At 46.8% G+C, this 21,198-nt stretch overlaps 1 protein-coding gene and 1 long non-coding RNA gene across 4 annotated transcripts in view; one reads left to right on the forward strand and one right to left on the reverse strand.

The window, feature by feature from the left end:
* Positions 1–21,198, forward strand: part of LOC140396446 (uncharacterized) — a 94,230-nt gene that overhangs the window by 45,919 nt on the left and 27,113 nt on the right. The window contains exon 1 of one of the 2 annotated variants that reach the window (XR_011936540.1): positions 11,948–12,053. The exons of the other annotated variant lie outside the window; for it this stretch is intronic. This is a non-coding gene — a long non-coding RNA (uncharacterized lncRNA). Of the gene's footprint in view, positions 1–11,947; positions 12,054–21,198 lie in introns of those variants that run through there. 2 annotated transcript variants of the gene reach the window in all.
* LOC140396445 (carboxypeptidase M-like) overlaps positions 1–21,198 on the reverse strand; it is an 88,555-nt gene that overhangs the window by 21,868 nt on the left and 45,489 nt on the right. Inside the window, exons 4-7 of one of the 2 annotated variants that reach the window (XM_072485079.1) lie at positions 20,432–20,610; positions 16,329–16,513; positions 14,395–14,562; positions 891–1,043 (exon numbers count right to left, since the gene is read on the reverse strand). In XM_072485079.1, coding sequence (XP_072341180.1) covers positions 891–1,043; positions 14,395–14,562; positions 16,329–16,513; positions 20,432–20,610 — 685 coding nt within the window. The remainder of the gene's footprint in view (positions 1–890; positions 1,044–14,394; positions 14,563–16,328; positions 16,514–20,431; positions 20,611–21,198) is intronic. The other variant, XM_072485081.1, reaches the window with a different exon arrangement.

Raw genomic sequence — 21,198 nt, forward strand, 5'->3', positions numbered from 1 at the left:
GTGGGAGGGTGAGCTGTGAGGCGGATTAAGAGATGCTTCAGTGTGATTTGGACAAGTTAAGTGAGTGGACAAGTGCATGGCAGATGCAGTATAATGTGGATAAATGTGAGGTTTCCACTTGGTAGTAAAAACAGGAAGGCAGATTATCTGAATGGCTATAGAATTGGAGAGGGGAATATGCAGCGAGACCCGTGTGTCTTTTTACATCAGTCGCTGAAAATAAGCATGCAGATGCAATAGGCGGTGAAGAAGGCAAATGGTATGTTGGCCTTCAAAACGAGAGGATTCGAATACAGGAGCAGGGATGACTTGCTGAAATTATACAGAACTTTGGTGGTATCACACCTGGAATATTGTGTGCACTTATAGTCTCCTTATCTGAAGAAGGATGTTCTTGTTATAGAGGGAGTGCAGTGAAGGTTTACCAGACTAATTCTTGGGATATTGGGACTGACAAATGAGGAGAGATTGACTACGTTAGGATTGTTCTCACTGGGGTTCAGAAGGATGAGGGGGGATCCTATAAAATTCTAACAGGACTAGACAGGGTAGATGCACGAAGGATGTTCCTGATGGTGGGGAAGTACAGAACCAGGGGGTGCAGTCTGAGGATATGGGGTAAACCATTTAGAAAGAGAAGAGGAGAAATGTCTTAACCTGGAGAGTGGTGAGCCAGTGGAATTCACTACCACAGAAAGCAGTAGAGACCAAAACATTGTATGATTGATTTCAATGAGTTAGATATAGCTCTTGGGGCTAAAAGGATTAAAGACTATGGGGGAAAAGCAGTAACAGGTTACTGAGATGGATGATCAGCCATGATCATAATAAATGGCGGAGCAGGCTCGAAGGGCCGAATGTGTAATAATAGGATGAGAACTTGCACATACCTAGATGAACAAGTTTGAGGAAATTAATCAGCGACTCCTGATTTTCATTCCAGTATTCCATCAAATAGATTTCCGGTGGATTTTTACAACACGACAGCTCTACAGTTAGCTCAAAACACTGTCCCGAAATGTAGTTGAAGTCTTGCATTCCACCTAATGGAAAAGGTTTAATGACCGATTTCAGTAGTTAATAATACAAGGTCAATCATAGTTTGAATATTTGTTTAGTCTTTTGTATGCTTAAAAATATTTATTTAAATGTACATTAAAAACCAGCAAATGATGTTTTGTGCTCATGTTTCATCCTGAGGACATATCACTAGTAACGGTAAAGTAGTTCTGCAACTGTAAATACATCAGTGGTAAATGGATACACTGGCTGCTCAATAATAATCCCCAATAAGACAGAAGTGCCATCCTTCAACTAGGATCACTAAGTATTTCTTTTTAAAAGAGAGTTTCGTTGAGTGAATTCAGGGAGAAAATAAGTGATAAAGACCAAGAAAATCAGAAATTTAGTTGATTTAGTTGATATGAACCTTTGCTAAAATTGGCCTCAGTTCCCCCAGGTTAAAGAGCGGGTAATTAACCAGAATTCCTGCTCCTGACCAGTATTCCGGTCGTCCAGCTGAGGACAAGTTCAGGGTCGGTTGCGATGCCCACACCCCTACCCCCACACCCCATTACCACCGAGCAGCTGTCAAAATTGGATTCAGGAAGTTTATATTTATTCTCATGGCCCTTTGTAGCCTTTGGCCCTGGATGTAACCCTTGCCCCTGTACAATTTTCTGGTCATTTAGGAAAGCTGATCCCCACATAGCAATCAATAGTATTAATCAGTAAATTTGTTGGGAATATGGTGAAGAAGTAGAAGCACATGGCCACTCGAGTCTTCTCCCCTGCCTGTTCCCATAGCCCTCGACTATAATTCAAAAATCTGTCTATCTCAACCTTGAATATATTCAACGACAGTCTCCACAATTCTCCGGGGTAAAGAATTTCAATGATTCAAGGCACTCAGAAGAAATTCCTCCTCATCTCCATTTTAAGTGGGCAACCTCTTTATTCTGGAATGGTGGCCCCTAATTCGAGACTCCCCAAGGTCACGAGGGCAAACATTCTCTCAGTGTTTACTTTGTTAAACCCCACAGAATTTTAAACCTTTAAGAAATGTGCTGCGGGATTCTCCGTCGGCAGGATCCTCCACTTCACCGGCAAAGCACCCATGACCGCAGGTTTCCCGACGGCGTGGGGTGGCCACAATAGGAAACCCTATTGGCCGGCTGCGGGGGCGCACCACACCGGAAAACGGGGCTGGCGGGACAGGGAATCCCACCCCTGATTTCTTATTCTTCTCAAGTCCAATGAGTATAGGCCCAACTTGCTCAACATTTCCTCGTTAGACAACTCCTTCATCCCAAAAATCAAACTGGTAAACCTTCTCTGAACTGGAAGTCTATCCCTCCTTAGATACGGAGACCAAAACGGTGCATAATATTTTAGGTGTGGTCTCAACAATGCCCTGTCCAGTTGTATCAAAACTCCTACTTCTAGAGATCATCCCTCTTGTAATAAAAGGTTAACATTCTATCTGCCATACTAATTTCTTGCTGCACCTGGATGTATCTTTTGTGTTTCAAAAGAACACCCTAGATCCCTCTCTACCCCACCTTCTTCAGTCTCTCTCCATATAAATAAAATTTTGTTTTCCAATTTTTCCTACCAAAGTGGATAACCTCACATTTTCTCCTACATTATATTCCATCTGTCAAATGATTGTTTTAAGTTCTTCCTTCCCTTCCTCGTCCTGATTTTATACGTTCATTAGACTACTATTCATGTCTTGTGCCATGAAGACGGATACTTCTCCAAAGTCGCTCTGATTCCCTTACTCAGTTTCATGTTTTAAGGGCCTAACAAAAGAACAATACAGCACAGGAACAGGCTCTTCGGCCCTCCAAGCCTGTACCGGTCATGATACATTTACCTTTGCTAGCCTCTTCATCTTTGTATACTTTAGAAACTCTCAGTCTGCTTTTGCATTTCTTCCTAGTTTATTCTCATCATTAAAGCGCATGAGATTAGGGGTAGTGTATTGAGATGGATAGAAAACAGATTGGTAGACAGGACACAAAGAATAGGCATAAATGGTGTTTTTCCAAACAGCAGGCAGTGACGACTGGGGTACCACGAGGATCGGTGCTGGGATCCCAGCTATTCAGAATAAATATTAATGATTTAGATAAGGGAACAAAATGTAATATCTCCAAATTTGAAGAATACACAAAGCTGGGTGGGAATGTGAGCTGTGTGGAGGATGCAAGTGTGATTTGGACAAGTAGAGTGAGTGGGCAAATGAATGGCAGATGGAGTATAATTGGATAAATGTGAGGTTATCCACTTTAGTAGCAAAAATGGGAAGGCAGACTATTATCTGAATGGCCATAAATTAGGAGAGTGGAATGTGCAATGACAACTGGGTGTCCTTGTACACCAGTCACTGAAGGTAAGCATGCAGGTGCAGCAGGTGGCTAAGAAGGCAAATGGCATGTTGACCTTCACAGCGAGAGGATTAGAGTACAGGAGCAGGGATGTCTTGTTGCAATTATACAGGGTCTTGGTGAGGCCACACCTGGAATATTGTGTGCAGATCTGGTCATCTTATCTGAAGAAGGAGTGCAGAGAAGGTTTACCAGACTGATTCCTGGGATGGCAGGACTGAGGTATGAGGAGAGATTGTGTCAGATCGTATTCGCTGGAATTCACAAGAATGAGGGGAGATCTCAGAAACCTATAAAATTCTAATAGGCCTATGCAGAGTAGATGCAAAAGGATGTTCCCGATGGTGGGGGTGTCCAGAACCAGGGATCATGATCTGAGGATATGGGGTAGACCATTTAGGACTGAGGTGAGAAGAAAGTTCTTCACCCAGGGAGTGGTCGTCCTGTAGAATTCACCACCACAGAAAGCAGTTGAGACCAATGTTTTCAAGAAGCAGTTAGATATAGCACTTGGAGTGAAGGGGATAAAAGGTTATTGGGGGGAAGGTGGTATCAGGCTATTGGGTTAGATGATCAGCAATCATCATAATGAATAGCAGAGTAGACTCAAAGGGCCTCCTCCTGCTCCTATTTTCCAGGTGACTTTAATCTCATAACATTATTCTGGGTTCTAGAAACAGTGCCAAATCAATCGTAATCAAAGCCACAATTGACTTCATGTATAACTGTGACAAAAGGAAACCAGTCTTCCTTGTCCTTCTCAACCTGTCTGCAGCCTTTGACACAATTGACCACACTATGCTCCTATAATTCCTCTCCACTATCAGCTGGCTGGGTTCCATTCTTATTTCTTTCATCATCCTCAGAAAATCAGCAACAATTGCTTTTCTCATTCTCACACAGTTAACTCTGGTATCACCCAAGGATCTATCCTTGGCCTCCTCCTATTTTTCATTGATGCCCCTCAGTGACATCATCCAAAAGCATGTCAGTTTTCACACTTATGCTCGGCCTCAGCACCACCTCGCTTGACCCCTCCACTGTCCCTAAATTGTCAAGACTGTTATCCGAAATCCAGTACTGGATGAGCTGGAATCTCTTCCAATTAAATTTGAGAGATGACTGAAGGCATTGTATTCAGTCTCTGCCATAAAACTTGTCCCCTCACCATTAATTCCATCTTTGGCCCTTGGCAGGGCGGCATGGTGGTACAGTGGTTAACACTGCTGCCTCATGGTGCCGAGGTCCCAGGTTTGATCCTGTCCCCGGGTCACTGTCCGTGTGGAGTTTGCACATTCTCCCCATGTCTGCATGGGCCTCACCCCCATAACTCGAAGATGTGCAGGGTAGGTGGATTGGCCACGCTAAACTTGCCCCTCAATTGGAAAAAAGGAATTGGGTACTTAAAATTTTAAAAAATCTTTGGCCCTTGGCTGGCCAATAATTACAGTCACCAGGTTGGTAAATGTAAACACAATTACTTTTTATTAATAACAAGAACTTTAATGGACTTCCGGTGATGGGGATGTGCAGAGATGTCACACATTAGGTGGCTCACCTTCCAGGAACCTGAAAAATAGGCCCTTTTTGCCCGAAAAACACATGCACACCATTACCACAACATAAGAGAGAAAAATGCCAAACAGCAGCCACTCCAGAGGACGTGTGGAAACCAGGAGCGGAAAAAGCCTGGACAAGCAAACGACCGAGCTGGCGGACGCACAAGCCGGCGAAACTCCGGCTTCGCCAGAGCAAGAGGGACCGGCCCGTTGCACGAGATGCCCCCCCCCCCCCTCAACATCAGGGGATGGGTGGAAGATGTTTCTCTCAAGAGAATTGAGAGAACATCAGGAAGAGACAAAGTCAGATATTCAAGCTGCAGTGAAAGATACTTTTCCGAAGCTCTGGCGACCTTGCAGATGGCCCAGGATAAGGCGGAATGGCGACTGGAAGACAGGAGGAAATGATGAAGGAGCTGGAAAAGTCTGCAACAGACCAGCGCGACCGGATCATTGCCCTGGAGAAGGAGGTGCCAAGGTTGGTCGCGATGCAAGGGAACCTGAAAGTGAAAATCGAGGACCAGGAGAACCAGTCGAGGTGTCAAAACCTATCAATTGTGGACCTACCGGAGGGGATCGAAGATAGGAACCCCGCAGACTATGTGCCCCAAATGTAGGGTAAGCTGGTGGGAAGAGATAACTCACCCAAAGCACCAGAATCGACAGAGCACACCGGTCGCTTCGCCCAAAGCCGGGGAACATCCGAGGGCGAGAATCGCCAAAGGTGCACCAGTACCAGGACCCGGAATGAATCCTGCGCTGGGCCAGACAAACCAAAATGTGTAACTGGGAAGGCCACTGGATTCGGATTTATCGAGACATTGGAGGCGACCTGGCCAAGCGCCAGGCCGAATGTAATAGGGCGAAGGCCATGCTGTACAAAAACAACGTAAGGTTTGGGATTTTGTACCCAACCAAGCTCTGGGTTTCATTCCAAGGCAGGAGCACTTCTTCCTGGCCCTTGCAGACGCTGACAAATATGTTGCAGAATTTGGACTAGAGAAGGGGCAGCAGGGACAGCGATGAAGAGCCCACAGGAACAGACTCTTATTGCTTAATTAATGTAATCTTTACATTCTGTACAGCCAACTGTGAACCAGATCCATATTGACCAATTTCCATTGGATTGTACAGCCTCGTTCTGGGGACGAGAGTGAAAAGAGAGGAAGGTATGAACGAGTGCAACAAAGCACAGGAGACGATGAGGGGAATGGTGGACAGGGGGCACAGGGATCGGACGACGGGACGACGCACAACTAACAGAGTGCATGGGGCTCACCCTCACGGCGAACTCACTTTTTTTTTTTAATAAACATTTTATTGAGTTATTTTTGGTATTACAACAACAAAATAAACAATGTACATGAATCTATAAACAGTGCAAAAGCCGTCTCCCCCCCCTACAGGTTCCACCTTTATTAACCCCCTACTCTAAGCTAAACTACCCCCCCCCCCCCCCCAACTTCTGGTGACGATTAATTTTCCACAAAGAAGTCGACGAACGGTTGCCACCTCCGGGCGAACCCTAACATTGACCCTCTCAGGGCGAACTTGATTTTCTCCAAACAGAGAAAGCTAGCCATGTCAGATAGCCAGGTCTCCGACTTCGGGGGCTGTGAGTCCCTCCAAGCTAATAGTATACGTTTCCGGGCTACCAGGGAAGCAAAGGCCAGAATGTCTGCCTCTTTCTCCTCCTGGATTCCCGGATTCCTGCAAAAATCCTCTAAGCTTCGGACATGCCCAGAACATGTGGACTTGGTTCGCTGGTCCTCCCGCACACTTTGCGCTCCTGTCTTCCACCCCAAAGCATCGGCTCAACCGGGACGCTGTCATGTGAGCCCGATGAACGACCTTGAATTGTACCAGGCCAAGCCTGGCACATGTTGTGGACACATTGACTCCACTCAACGCGTCCGCCCATAAACCATCCTCTATCTCTCCTCCCAGCTCTTCTTCCCACTTGCGCTTCAGCTCCTCGGTCTACTTCTCCTCTGACCCCATAAATTCCTTGTAAATGTCAGAGACGCTCCCCTCTTCTACCCACCCTCTGGAAACTACCCTGTCCTGAATGCCCCTTGGTGGTAGGAGGGGGAAGGTTGACACCTGACTACGTAGGAAGTCCCACACCTGCAGATACCTGAATTCATTTCTCCTCGCCAGCCCAAACTTCTCCTCCAGCGCTCACGTACTCGAAAAGCTCCCCTCTATAAACATATCCCCCATCCTCTCAATCGCTGCCCTCCGCCATATCCGGAACCCCCCATCCATACTTCCCGGGGCAAACCGGTGATTATTACAGATTGGGGACCAGACCAATGCTCCATCTTCTCCCACATGTCTTCTCCATTGCCCCCAGACTCTCAGGGCCGCCACCACCACGGGGCTGGTGGAGTACCGTGCCGGCGGGAACGGCAGAGGCGCAGTTACCAACGCCCCCAGACTGGTGCCCTTGCATGAAGCCGCCTCCATACGCTCCCATGTCGACCCTCCCCCCACCACCCGCTTCCTGATCATGGCTAGATTCGCCACCCAGTAATAGTTACTAAAATTTAGCAGCGCCAGCAAGCCCTCTCCCCGACTCGGCTCAAGCATTACCTTCCTTACTCGTGGGGTCTTGCCCGCCCAAACAAAGCCAGCGATCACTTTGTTGACCCGTTTAAAAAAGAACCGCGGAATAAAAATGGGGAGACACTGAAATACAAACAGGAATCTCGGGAGGACCGTCATGTTCACCATCTGCACCCTCCCAGCTAGTGACAACGGAAGCGCGTCCCATCTCCGAAAATAGTCTTTCATTTGGTCTACTAGTTTATTATTTATGCAGCCGGTCCCATTCCCGCACCACTAAACGGCAGCTCCCCCAATCGCCTCTCCTGTCCCCTCGCCTGGACCGCAAACATCTCGTTTTTCCCCATATTTAGCTTATACCCCGAAAACCGGCCAAATTCCCCTAAATTCCTCATGATTTCGTCCATCCCCTCTATTGGGTCCGATACATACAGAAGCAGGTCGTCTGCATACAGCGAGAATCTGTGTTCACTCCCCACCGGATCAGTCCCTTGAGGCTCTCAGAGCAATTGCCAGTGGCTCTATAGCTAGCGCGAACAACAGTGGGGAGATGGGGCATCCCTGTCTCGTCCCCGGGGCAGTCTAAAGTAGTCCGATGTTGTCCTATTTGTCCGCACGCTTGCCACAGGAGCCTGATACAGCAACCTGACCCAATCAATAAAGCCCCACCCAAATCCGAACCATCCCAGTATCTCCCACAGATAATCCCATTCTACCCAATCAAAAGCCTTTTCTGCATCCATTGCGACCACTACCTCCACCTCCCTACCTTCCGGGGGCATCATGATCACGTTTAATAGCCTTCTTATATTGGCCACAAACTGCCTACCCTTAACAAACCCTGTCTGCTCCTCCCCAATAACGTCCGGAACACAATCCTCAATCCTGGAGGACAACATTTTTGCCAGCAGTTTAGCGTCCACATTCAACAAGGATATCGGCCTGTAGGACCCACACTGCTCCGAGTTCTTGTCCCACTACAGGATCGGCGAAATCGTGGCCTGTGACATCGTCGGGAGCAGCACCCCTCTCTCCCTTGCCTCATTGAACATCCTCATCATCAACGGTCCCAATATCCCAGAGAACGTTTTATAGAACTCCACTGGGTACCCGTCTGGCCCCGGGGCTTTACCCAACTGCATGGCCTTCAGACCCTCCACTATCTCTTCCAACCCGATTGGGGGCCCCAGCCCTTCTACCAGCTCCCTGTCCACCTTTGGGAAATTCAGTCCCCCTAAGAAGTGCCTCATCCCCTCCGGCCCAGGTGGGGGTTCCGACTCATACAGCCTACTGTAAAAATCCCTAAACGCCTTATTCACCCCTGTTGTATCTCCCACCAGGTTCCCATCTCCATCATTTACTTTCCCTATCTCCCTGGCTGCCTCCCTCTTTCTAAGCTGCTGTGCAAGCATTCTGCTTGCCTTCTCTCCATGCTCATAGATCGCCTCCCTCGCCTTTCTCAGCTGCTCCACCGCACTCCCTGTGGTTAACAAGCCGAACTCCGCCTGTAACCTCCGCCGTTCCCTAAAAACCCTGCCTCTGGGGTCTCCGCATACTTCCTGTCGATCTGTAGTGGCTCCTTTAACAGTCGATACCTCTCTGCCCTGTCTACCTTCTCCCTGTGGGCCCGTATCGAGATCAGCTCCCCTCTGACCACCGCCTTCAGTGCTTCCCAGAACACCGCTGCTGAAATTTCCCCCATGTCGTTGACCTGCAGGTAGTTCTGAATACATTTCCTCAGCCGCTCGCACACCCCTTCGTCAGCTAAAAGTCCCACATCTAGCCTCCTGTGCGGGCGCTGGTTACTGTCTTTACCAACCTGCAGGTCAACCCAGTACGGAGCATGGTCTGAGATTGTGGTCACCGAGTACCCGTGTCCATCATCCCCATCAGTAAAGCCCAGCTCAGAATAAAGAAATCGATCCGGGAGTACACTTTATGCACGTGTGAGTAGAAGGAGAACTCCTTCACCCTGGGCTGCCCAAATCTCCCCTTGACCTGTCTAAGCCAGGGTCCAACCCACCCCCTCCCCTTGACCTGTCTAAGCCAAGGTCAATAACTGTGTTGAAGTCCCCTCCCATAACCAACTTATGCGAGTCCAGGTCCGGTATCTTCCCCAGCATCCTCTTTATGAACTCCGCATCATCCCAATTTGGCGCATATACATTTACTAATACCACCTGCACCCCCTCCAGTTTCACACTGACCCTAATGTACCGACCTCCCACATCCGAGACTATTCTACCCGCCTCAAACACTATCCGCTTATTGATCAGGATCGCGACACCTCTAGTCTTTGAATCTAGTCCCGAGTGAACGACCCGACTGACCCAGCCGTTCCTCAATCTCATCTGTTCAGCTACTCTAAAGTGAGTCTCCTGCAATATTACCACATCCGCCTTCAGTCCCCTCAGATGCGCGAACACGTGTGCCCTCTTGACCGGGGCATTTAGCCCTCGTACATTCCATGTGATCAGCCTAGTTGGGGGGCTCATTGCCCCCCCACTTCGCCGATCAGCCATCCCCTTTTTTGGGCCAGCCTCCAGCCCATGCTCCATGCCTCCACCGGCCTGCCGCTAGGCAGCCTCCGCCCCAACCTCCTCTCTGTCCTTTAGCACAAGTCCCTCCCTCGTCAGCAGAACATTCCCCCCCCCCCCCCCCCGCCCCCCCTAGTAACAACACAATATAACTCAACCCCTTTGATAAACCTAACATATGCACATCCCCCACTATGCTTCTGTGAGATAGCCCGCTCAGCTAGCTTGGTGGCCCCCACCTCTGACGCCGAAAAGTCTCCCACCTATTGTTCCCTCCCCCCGCTCATACATACATATTCCAATCACAAATAATCCCAACACATTGGCCCGACAGAAAAAACAGGAAGAAGAAAAACAAAGACGCTAACAAAGATCAAGTAAGAGATCCAAAATCTAAACAAGCACACCTCCATCTCCCAACAGTGCAAGTGTAAACCTTAACTCACTCAGCTCTGCCACTGGTCCCAAATCAATACAGAAGGCCTTACAGACAGCTTACACAAAACAAAAACGAGAAAGTTAAAAAAAAAAACATGAACATTGCAGCAACGTTCAAAAGTTCTCAGTCCACCACCAGTCCTTTCCTTTTCGCAAAGTCCAGCGCGTCCTCAGGCGACTCGAAATTAAAGTATTGTTCCTCGTACGTGACCCAGAGACGGGCCGGATACAACAGTCTGAACTTTACCTTTTTCTTAAAAAGGATCAACCTAATCTGTTTGAAGCCTGCTCTTCTCCTGGCCACCTCCACACTCCGGTCTTGGTAGATCCACAGGATACTGTTGTCCCATTTGCAGCTCCCTGTCTGCTTGGTCCACTGTAGAATGCGCTCCTTATCCAAGTACCTATGGAATCTCACCACCATTGCCCTCGGGGGGGGTTCCCATTCACAGCTTCCTCGCAAGTGCTCTGTGAGCTCTGTCCACCTCCAAGGGTCGGGAGAATGCCCCATTCCCCAGCAGCTTCTCAAACATGTCCACGATGTATGCCCCAGCGTCCGCTCCTTCGGACCCCTCCGGGAGCCCAATGATTCTCAAGTTCTGCCGGCGGGACCTATTCTCTAGGTCCTCCACCTTCTCCAGGAGCTTCTTCTGCTGGTCTCTCAGCATCCCCACCTCCAACTCCACTGCAGTTTGATGTTCCTCCTGCTCAGCCAGCGCCTTCTCTACCTTCTGGATAGCCCGATCTTGGGCGTCCAATCTAAGTCCAGCCGCTCAATTAACTCTTTTATCGGGTCCAAACCGTCTCGTTTCTGCTTAGCGAAGCCTTCCTGAATAACTTGCATCAACTGCTCCGCTGATCGCTGGGTCGATAAGCCAGAGGTCTGGTCCTCCGCCATGCTATCTCTCCCCCTGCAGCTTCAGCCCAAGCCTTCTCAGTCTTTCTATTTCTGCCTTTACGAGCACTTCTAGTCTTCCTCTCCATGCACCGAAGTGGGAATTCAATACAGGATTGCCTCTGTCATCAATTTTTCAATTGGGTGAACAGAGCCCACGGCCATCTTCGACGGCCCCCTAACAAAAGGAAACTCAGGAGTGCAAGGTTGCGTCCTCTAGTGGATTGGATTTATTTGTTTACCAAGGTACAGTGAAAGTATTTTTCTGCGAGCAGCTCAAACAGATCATTTAGTACATGAAAATAAAATAAAATACATAATAGGACAGCACAAGGTACACAATGCAAATACATAGACATTGGCATTGGGTGAAGCATACAGGAGTATAGTATTAATCAGGTCAGTCCATAAGAGGGTCGTTTAGGAGTCTGGTAACAGCGGGGAAGTAGTGGTTTTTGAATCTGTTTGTGAGTGTTACCAGGTAATCCAATGGTTGATCCCGCAGGAATGGAGGGACAAAAGAAAACCATCAGGATAGTCATCTGGAATGTCTGGGGACTTAATGATCCAGTGAAAAGATCCAGAGTGTTCGCCCACCTGAGAAGTATGAAAGTTGACATACACTTCCTCCAAGAGACGCACCTGAGAGAAGGACCGACTGCGGGTAAGGAAGGGCTGAGTGGGACAGACCTACCGTTCCTGCTCCGGGACGAGATTAAATAAGAGGACAGTGTTTACGGTGACAAGAACAGTTACAGACCCAGGGGGGGACAGTAAGTCATGGTCAGCGGTGTCCTGACGGGGCACCGGTAGTCCTGGTGAACGTGTAAGCGGAGTTTGTAAAGAAGACCATGGCGGAAATCCCCGACATAGACACACACCGTCTGATCATGGGTGGAGACTGTGTACAGGACCCACGGGGAGACAGGTCGAACCCAAAACGGGAAAGACCTCCAACATGGCGAAAGAACTCAGCCTATTTACGGAACAGATAGGGGTAGTGGACCCATGGCAATTTGCCTTCTTCTCACAAGTACATAATGTCTATTCATGGATCGACTTCTTTGTAGTGGGAAAATTGGTGCTTCCAGGGCTAGTAAGAGCGGAATATTCCATGACCATAATCTCTGACCAGGCTCCGCACTATATGCATGTGTGGTTGGAGATGGGTCGTGCCCAATGCCTCCCATGGAGGTTGGACACGGCCTTCCTGGCCTTCAGCGAGAAAATGTTATTTTCTGCGAGTATGTTATTAACAACCATAATGGGGAGGTCTTACTCGCCACGTTCTGGGAGGCGCTGGAGGCTGTGATCAGAGGTGAAATAATAGCTTCTAAAGCACGGAGAGATAGGGAAGAGAGGGTGGCTAGGAAACAGCTGGTCGACCCCATACTAGAAATAGACCGGCGATACTCCGAAGCCCCGACTGTAAAATTCCTGGCGGAGAGGAAAAAGCTACACGTGGACTTTGACCTGCTCTCCACGAGGAAAGCAGTGCACCAACTCCACCAGGCATGGGGGACCCTGTACGAACATGGAGACAAGGCCAGTCGCTTGCTGGCTCACCAGCTGAGAAAACAGGCAGCCACGAAGGAAGGAGCCCAGATTCGGGACAGAAAAGGCAAACTAGCAGTGGAGCCGGAAAAGGTCAACAAGGTATTCAAGACCTACCGGGGGCTGTACATCTCCGAGCTCCCAGCAGCGGACTTCCGGATGAAGCAGTTTCTCTATGAACTCGACATGCCAGTCGTGGGGGAGGATAGGAGACAGAGCCTGGAAGCACCGCTAGAACTGGGAGAAGTCATGGAGAGTATTAGCTCCATGCAGGCGGGGAAGGCGCTGGGACCGGACGGTTTCCCGGCGGACTTCGACAAAAGATTTGCACGGCACTGGCCCCATACCTGCAGGAGATGTTCATAGACTCACTGGCGAGGGGTACCCTGCCTCCTACGCTGGCGAGGGGCACCCTGCCTCCTACGCCAGTACAAGCCTCAATCTCGCTGATACCGAACAAAGACAAAGACCCGACAGAATGCGGTTCCTACAGAACCATCTCGCTGCTAAACGCAGACCACAAAAATAATGGCCAAGATCCTCGCCAAAAGGCTGGAGGACTGCGTACCAGAGGTGGTAGCAGACCAAATGAGTTTTGTCGAACATTAGCCACCTGCTGAATGTGATTATTTTTAAAAATAAATTTAGAGTAGGTAATAATGTTCCTTTCCAATTAAGGGGCAATTAATTTAGCGTGGCCAATCCACCTAACCTGCACATCTTTGGGTTGTGGGGGTGAAGCCCACGCTGACAGGGGGAGAATGTGCAAACTCCACACGGACAGTGACCCCAGGGCCGGGATTTGAACCTGGGTCCTCAGCGCCGCAGTCCCAGTGCTAACCACTGCGCCACATGCTGCCCTCAGATCAGGTAAGGATGGCAGCATTAGTGAACCAGATGGGTTTTTACAACAATCGGCAATAGTCATCATTAAACTTTTAATTCCAGATTTTGATTGACATGGTGGGATTTGAACCAAGCCCAGATGCTGCCCTGGGTCTCTGTTCAGTGACAATACCACTGCAACACTGCCTCCCAGGTAAGTAATGCTGAGCTAACTGGCTGGTGCCCACTTGGATCTGGCCAGATAAATTAGATGAATGGGACCAGAAATCAAATTAAACTTAGCAGTGCACTCTGCACAACCAAATTGCCTTTCAGCCTTTGTAATTCTAAATTATCACACACTTTTTATGCCCAAAATGAAAGAAAATCACCAAATAATCCTTCAGAGTTGAATAAGATTTGAACGGATCATAAAACATCATTTGTTTCTGGATAACCTGCAAGTGACAGAGATGCAGAATTGAAAATGAGCAGGAATTTTGAACATTTCTTCAATAATTAGCCAGTTATCAATCTGCAAACTACCAATTCTCCTTCACGGTTCTTTGCATTTATTTCAGGCTAGGAGGTAGAGGGAATTCACAAACTGTCCGTATAAAGTTTACCTGAAAAATGATACCACTCTGCTCCATTGGTGATTCCGTCCTGGAAATATGGGGTCCTCTCACATTCTTCTCCACTGAACATGCTTAAATGGTTATACGAGTAATTCTTTGCAAGATACACAAAGACGTCGTCATCAGGGCATTTGCTGTAGCCTGCAGGTTGCTTGTCTTTTGCAGACATAAACTCAAGTTTAGTAGTGAAGCTGAATAACTTTAAGGACAAACACACTGAGCACATTCAGCCCATTGATACATTGTAAAAGTTAAGCAATTAGGTTGCAAATATATTGCAGCATAAACAAAAACATTTTTCAAATTGAAGATGGATTTAAAGCACATCTGAATGTCTCCATCAAGAGACAGCAGCTCATCGGGGAGTTTGTAATTTTGGATCTGGTTGTACAAATACAGAAACTAGTAAAGTAGTTGTTCTTACAAAGCCAAAAGCAATTGTCAGTCATCTTGCTTTACATTCCCAGGGTTTGGCCCGACAAGAACATAAAACAAGAACATAAAAGGATTAAGGCAGCACGGTGGCGCAGTGGTTAGCACTGCTGCCTCACGGCGCCGAGGTCCCAGGTTCGATCCCGGCTCTGGGTCACTGTCCGTGTGGAGTTTGCACATTCTCCTCGTGTTTGCGTGGGTTTCGCCCCCCACAACCCAAAGATGTGCAGGGTAGGTGGATTGGTCACGCTAAATTGCTCCTTAATTGGAAAAAATGAATTGGGTATTCTAAATTTATATTTTTTAAAAAAGAACATAAAAGGATTCTGAGGGGGTTAGACAAGGTAAATATTGGGAGGATGTACTCATGGGAGAATGTAGGACCAGACGGCAGCGTCGCAGGATAGAGGATGCTCGTTCAGGACTGATTTGAGGAAGAATTTCTTCTCTCAGAACGCTGAATCTTTGGAATTCTGTACCCCAGGAAGTTGTGGAGGCCGAGTCTTGGACATTTTCAAGGCCAAGAGAGATAGATTTTTAAGCAATAGGGGAATTAAGGATTACGGAGATAAAGCAGAAAATTGAACGTAGTGAATCTTTAAAGAATAAATTTAGAGTACCCAATTCATTTTTTTTTTAATTAAAGGGCAATTTAGCGTAGCCAATCCACCTACGCTGAACATCTTTTGGGTTTGTGGGGGTGCAAGCTCCACATGGGCAGTGACCCAGAGCCAGGACCGAGCCTGGGATCTCAGCGCCATGAGGCAGCAGTGCTAACCACTGCGCCACTGTGCTGCCCTTGAACATAGCGAATTTTTAAATTTTAAAAATAAATTTAGAGTACCCAATTCATTTTTCCAATTAAGGGGCAATTTAGCGTGGCCAATCCACCTACCTTACCCACACTGTGGAGTTTTAGTTAAGAGTGTCTCTGACCTAAGTGATCGATTTACTTGTCCAGAGAGCAAGTTTGATTGGCTTTTAATATTATGGAAAAAAATCTGTTAAAAGTGCCCATTGAATGTTGGATTGTTGCAATAACGAAACTGGTTGACAAATTTAGGGAAGGAAATCAATCCGTCATAAATGTGACTCCTGACCTACTCCATTGTTTAACACTCAGCTGACTTCGGAAGAGGCTGAATAAGTCACTTGGTTAAGGATATGGTCGTGGAGTGGGCAGGGGAGGGACGAGGCACTCTCAGGGTAGGTAGGGTACTCTTTCCAAGGGTCGGTGCAGACCCGATGGGCTGAATGGCCTGCTTCTGCACTCTAGAGATTCTATGATACTGAATGAATTTCAACCCAGCGGTGTCAGATCTCTGAAATCCTCAGTCTTGTACAATGTGCCAGTCTCAAAGCTGGCCACTCCAATTAATCAGTACTGTATGAGTTTGTAAAACAGTAATTAGGTCAGAGAAACACTAAACTGTGAGTGTGTTGGCAGCAAATGCAGCCTTAAAAAATAGGAAATGTTTCAGCGGCATTACCTGTTTGCTTGTTGTCATATGGGTAACTGGCTACAACAGCCCCTCCATGTAAACTTATGGACAGAACAAAAGTTTCACTCAGAATCCAGTTCATCACTGCCTTGGTTTCCGGTTGTGTTGCTGAGGTGCTATTCTCAAAGGCATCAGGAAAGTTTCTATTCAAATCGACCCGTTCTTTATTGTATCTGGCGAGTGGGGTCAAAAGTTAGAAGCAACACTCGGTTAAATACAGCACGATTGATTTCTTCTGGACAAATTATATCCGTTGTAGGGTTAAATAACATTTTTCACACGTTCAGTTAAGAGCTTTTGGTTTCTTAAAATTACCACAACAATAGGCTCCTAAGCACAAAACGTTAAATCCCAGAATGATTACAGGAAGTTATCTACGATGATGAAAATCATTGGTGAGAATCCAAAGCTATTTTCTGTTTTCTTTATTCTTTCATGGGATGTAGGTGCCATTGGCAAAGTCAGCTTTTGTTGCTCATGCCGAATTGCCCTTGAACTGAGTGGCTTGCTGGGCCATTTCGGAGGGCAATGCCAGTCAGCCATGTTGCTGTGTGTTTGGAGACACATGGAAGACAAGGTTGGCAGATTCCCTTCCCTAAAGGACATTAGTGAACCAGGTGGGTTTTTACAGCAATAGTTTCATGGTCACCATTACTGAGACAAGCACATATTAAGAGTATGACACAATTTCCAATGGAGAATAGGTCAGAATGCGGGATTGTCATCAATTACGTTTCCTCATTTTGAAGTCAACGGATTATGTAAATGAAACAAATATTCCATTGGTAAAGTACATCAGTATTTCAGTGCTATATAATTTGACTCAAAAGTTAAATGATTCAAAAAAAATTCAATTTATATTCGTTAAATTTCCCATAGGTTTGTTCAAGGATAAAGTAATAAAATGACACTGTCCGTGTGGAGTTTGCACATTCTCCTCGTGGTTGCGTAGGTTTCGCCCCCACAACCCAAAGATGTGCAGGCTAGGTGGATTGGCCACACTAAATTGCCCCTTAAGGGTCATCTTAACAAATACATGAATAGAATGGGAATAGAGGGATACGGACCCCGGAAGTGCAGAAGATTTTAGTTTAGACGGGCAGCATGGTCGGCACAGGCTTGGAGGGCCGAAGGGCCTGTTCCTGTGCTGTACTTTTCTTTGTTCTTAATTGGAAAAAATGAATTGGGTACTCTGAATTTATATTAAAAAAGAGTAATAAAATGTATCTTTCCTCGGGCAGCACGGTGGCGCAGTGTGTTAGCACTGCTGCCTTCACGGTGCCGAGGTCCCAGGTTCGATCCCGGCTCTGGGTCACTGTCTGTGTGGAGTTTGCGCATTCTCCCCATGTTTGCGTGGGTCTCCAACCCCACAACCCAAAGATGTGCAGGCAAGGTGGATTGGCCACGCTAAATTGCCCCTTAATTGGAAAAAATGAATTGAGTTCTCTAAATTTCTTTAAAAAAAATATTTCACAAACATTTTATCTCCTCGTTTTAAGAGGTGCAACTCTGAATTTTATGTTTCGCTCATTTGATCCTTCTGGTCTTGGTTACGTTCACGTCCATCTTGATCATTAGCTCCATAGCATTGCTCAAGAAGTTAGGTGCGCACAGGTGTGCAAAAGTGAGGCGAGCTGGAGGTTTTTCCCCAGCTGTGTGAGGGGGTCACTGTATTTGTGAAGAGAGTGATGCAGTTATCGCTTCCTTGACTTGCACAGTTGTTGCTGTACACCTCAACTTTTTTCAAAGTACATACAAATTTCTGCATTTCTCCATTAGCTCATAGCCAATTGGGTGCGACTTTTTGATGAGTTAAACCCAGATAGTTCACAAAATTGCTGAACTCATCGCTGTTGAATGGGGGTCCATTGTCTCTTCTCGCTGCATGAGGAATTCCAAACAAAGCAAAGTCTGGTCAAGCTTTAGGATGACTGCTTTTGTTGCCATTGACAAAACTACCTTCACAACTGAAAATCCGCTGTAGTCAGTGTCAAGAAGGAGATGTTCGCAGAGTGAAAATCTGTGAAATGGACACTAACTTCAATTCATTGTCCTGGAGGTAATTCAGACATCTTGAGCAGATCACGAAGATTTGACACTGCGCTCGCTGGGCACGGCAAGCACTGGTTGATTTGTGCTCAACGCCAGGAATACATTAGCCCCCCCCCACCAAAGGATTCTCTTTCATGTGCTATATTGACAACACATTCATCATCATGACTGATGGATTGCCTGCCTTGTCTTTCTGCATGATAACTGCCAACATGACCGGCTGCGACAATTTCTCTGGGCTAAAATGGGAATTTGTGCAACTTGCTGTCAATCACAGTTTGATATGTGCAGCTTGTTTGTGAGATTTGGTTCACTCCCACTTGGTAATCTTTTCAAATCGCATAGTGGGGCGGATAGCAAAGCGAGATCAGGAATGAACCGACCACAGTACACGATTATAGTATCCACAGCATTTGCAATTGCTTCAATCTTGCCTTGGATCAGGTGATACTGCTTTAGCGCTGAGCATTTGTCTTTGTTCAAGGTGAGGTTATATTTTTCTAAGACATTCAACGTATGTACGTAAGCATGTTACGAGTTCACTTTCAGTGCAGCAGTAAATGAGAATGTCATGACTGATTTTCAGCGTTCCTTCAAGTGCAGATTGAATCATGTCCGAAATACCTCACCTGCTCAACTCACGCCAGAGCCTCTTTTATTATACAAGTCCAATATGAGTAGAGAATACTTTCAGATACCTCAATTCTTCTGCAAGCTCGATATAATGGTGGCCTACATTGAGGTCAAGTTTAGTGAGGTGTTTAGGACCATTCATTTTCTCTATGATGTCATTAATCACAAGTGTCAAATGTCTTTCTCGCTGTACGGCTTGGTTTGGTGACGGTATATCAATGCAAATTCTATTTGGTCTCTCGTCCTTAGGTTTCTCGATGGCTTGTATGGATAAGACCCAAAGGCCGTGATCTAGCCGCCCCACTAGCTGTGGACGCATATCATGTAATGGCTGCAAGTCTGGTAATGGCCAGTTTGAGATATTCCCCAACCCACTCCACCCCACGTCAGTGACGTGAACAGGTTCACACTCAGAAAAGGAGTGAACCTTATTTATAAACATCATAATATTTTAACATATTATTAAAGAGTTGATGCTGTAATGTCTGTGTCTGCATCGCAGCCCCCCCCCCCCCCCCCCCCACCCCACCCCACCCCCCAGCGGCGTGATTTCACACCAGGGCAATACACTGCTGATTTTCAGAGGCGAAAAATAGTCGTGATGATGTCGGGGACGCAGAGGTGCCTGAAGACCCGGGGGTGGAGGGACATGCTTGTGTTTTGCCCCCTGGCATCTTGACAGTGCCCCTTGGCACTGTAATTTCCAGAGAGCACTGGCATGGTGGGTCCTATGGGAAGGCCTCTCCCAAGATTCAACCGTCTCGTCGCGCCACCAGTCGGGAGTGACAAAGCCAGTAAATTGCGCCCATGCTTTCTGAATTTCAAACCTCGCCTGATACTACACAAATTGCAAACACAGTTGAGAGTAATTATTTCAAGAGGCAGAATTTGCCGTTCTATCACGCCGTCAGGATTCTCCAGTCCTGCTGCAATGAATGGAGATTTGGCTGAGTGCCAAATTCTTCGTTCTTGCTAGTAGCGGTAGCAGGGCGAACTGGGATCGCAGATATCCAGCCCAAGTTTTCCTTCAGGGACCTGAACAACTTGCTATTTACCATCAGCCATGCCCTTAACACAATTATGAAATTCTTGGGAAGAAACAGCGAGATTCGCTAAAAAGCATTACTGCTGCACATGCTGTTGAAACCTGGAATATGAATGAAATGAAAATGAATGAAAATCACTTATTGTCACAAGTAGGCTTCAAATGAAGTTACTGTGAAAAGCCCCTAGTCGCCACATTCCGGCGCCTGTTTGGGGAGGCTGGTACGGGATATGATCCTCCCTCTCGACTCCCTGCGCTGGTACATGTGTGTGTGGTAGCCTTAAGTGGACAAAATGCACAATGCAACTTTCAATACATTGCACCATCCAGCTACATAGAACGGTTGACATTTTTTTCTTACCTGCCAATAGAGTAGGTGCAGCTTCTTTCTTCATGTTGAGTGATTTCAAATCCATCTGGGTTCATGGATGGCATGATGTGAATCCGAGCATTGTTTATTAACCTTGTTATAGTGGCATCGTGTTTATACATTTTAACCAGATGTTCGATCAATTGGAGCAACATTTCTCTGCCCACCACCTGTATTAGATCACAGTTTTGTTTCAATTCAACTACACCTCAATATAGCTGACATTTAAATCACTGAAGGTTCTGGTTTGCTTTCTGGTATGGGTACATTTTGTTATGAATGCGAGAGTCCAGCTCGTTATTTTCTTTTTTTTAAGTAAATTTAGAGTATCTGATTTTTTTATTCCAATTATGGGGCAATTTAGCATGGCCAATCCACCAAACCTGCACATCTTTGGGTTGTGGGGTGAAACCCACTCAGACATGGGGAGAATGTGCAAACTTCCCACAGTGACCTGGGGCCGGGATTGAACCCAGGCCCTCAGCGCCTTAGACAGTAGTGCTAACCACCGTGCCGCGAGACAGCACATTACTATCAGCAACAATAAAAATGGTGGAAATTTATTTTTAAACTCTTAAAATTTCCGAAGTTTCTACAAAGAAGTCAGGATTTTCTTTTCAGATTAGGCGGTAAAGCAGCACAAAGTAGGCAAGAAGACAACAATAAATTTTATCATTCCCTCAGGAGAAAGGAGCAAGGATGACAATTGTAATGTGGAAAATTATGTTAATGAGGTTGGAGAGGACATGGTCAAGGTG

The sequence above is a fragment of the Scyliorhinus torazame genome, chromosome 19, assembly GCF_047496885.1.
Source record: "Scyliorhinus torazame isolate Kashiwa2021f chromosome 19, sScyTor2.1, whole genome shotgun sequence".
NCBI classification, from domain to species: Eukaryota; Metazoa; Chordata; class Chondrichthyes; order Carcharhiniformes; family Scyliorhinidae; genus Scyliorhinus; species Scyliorhinus torazame.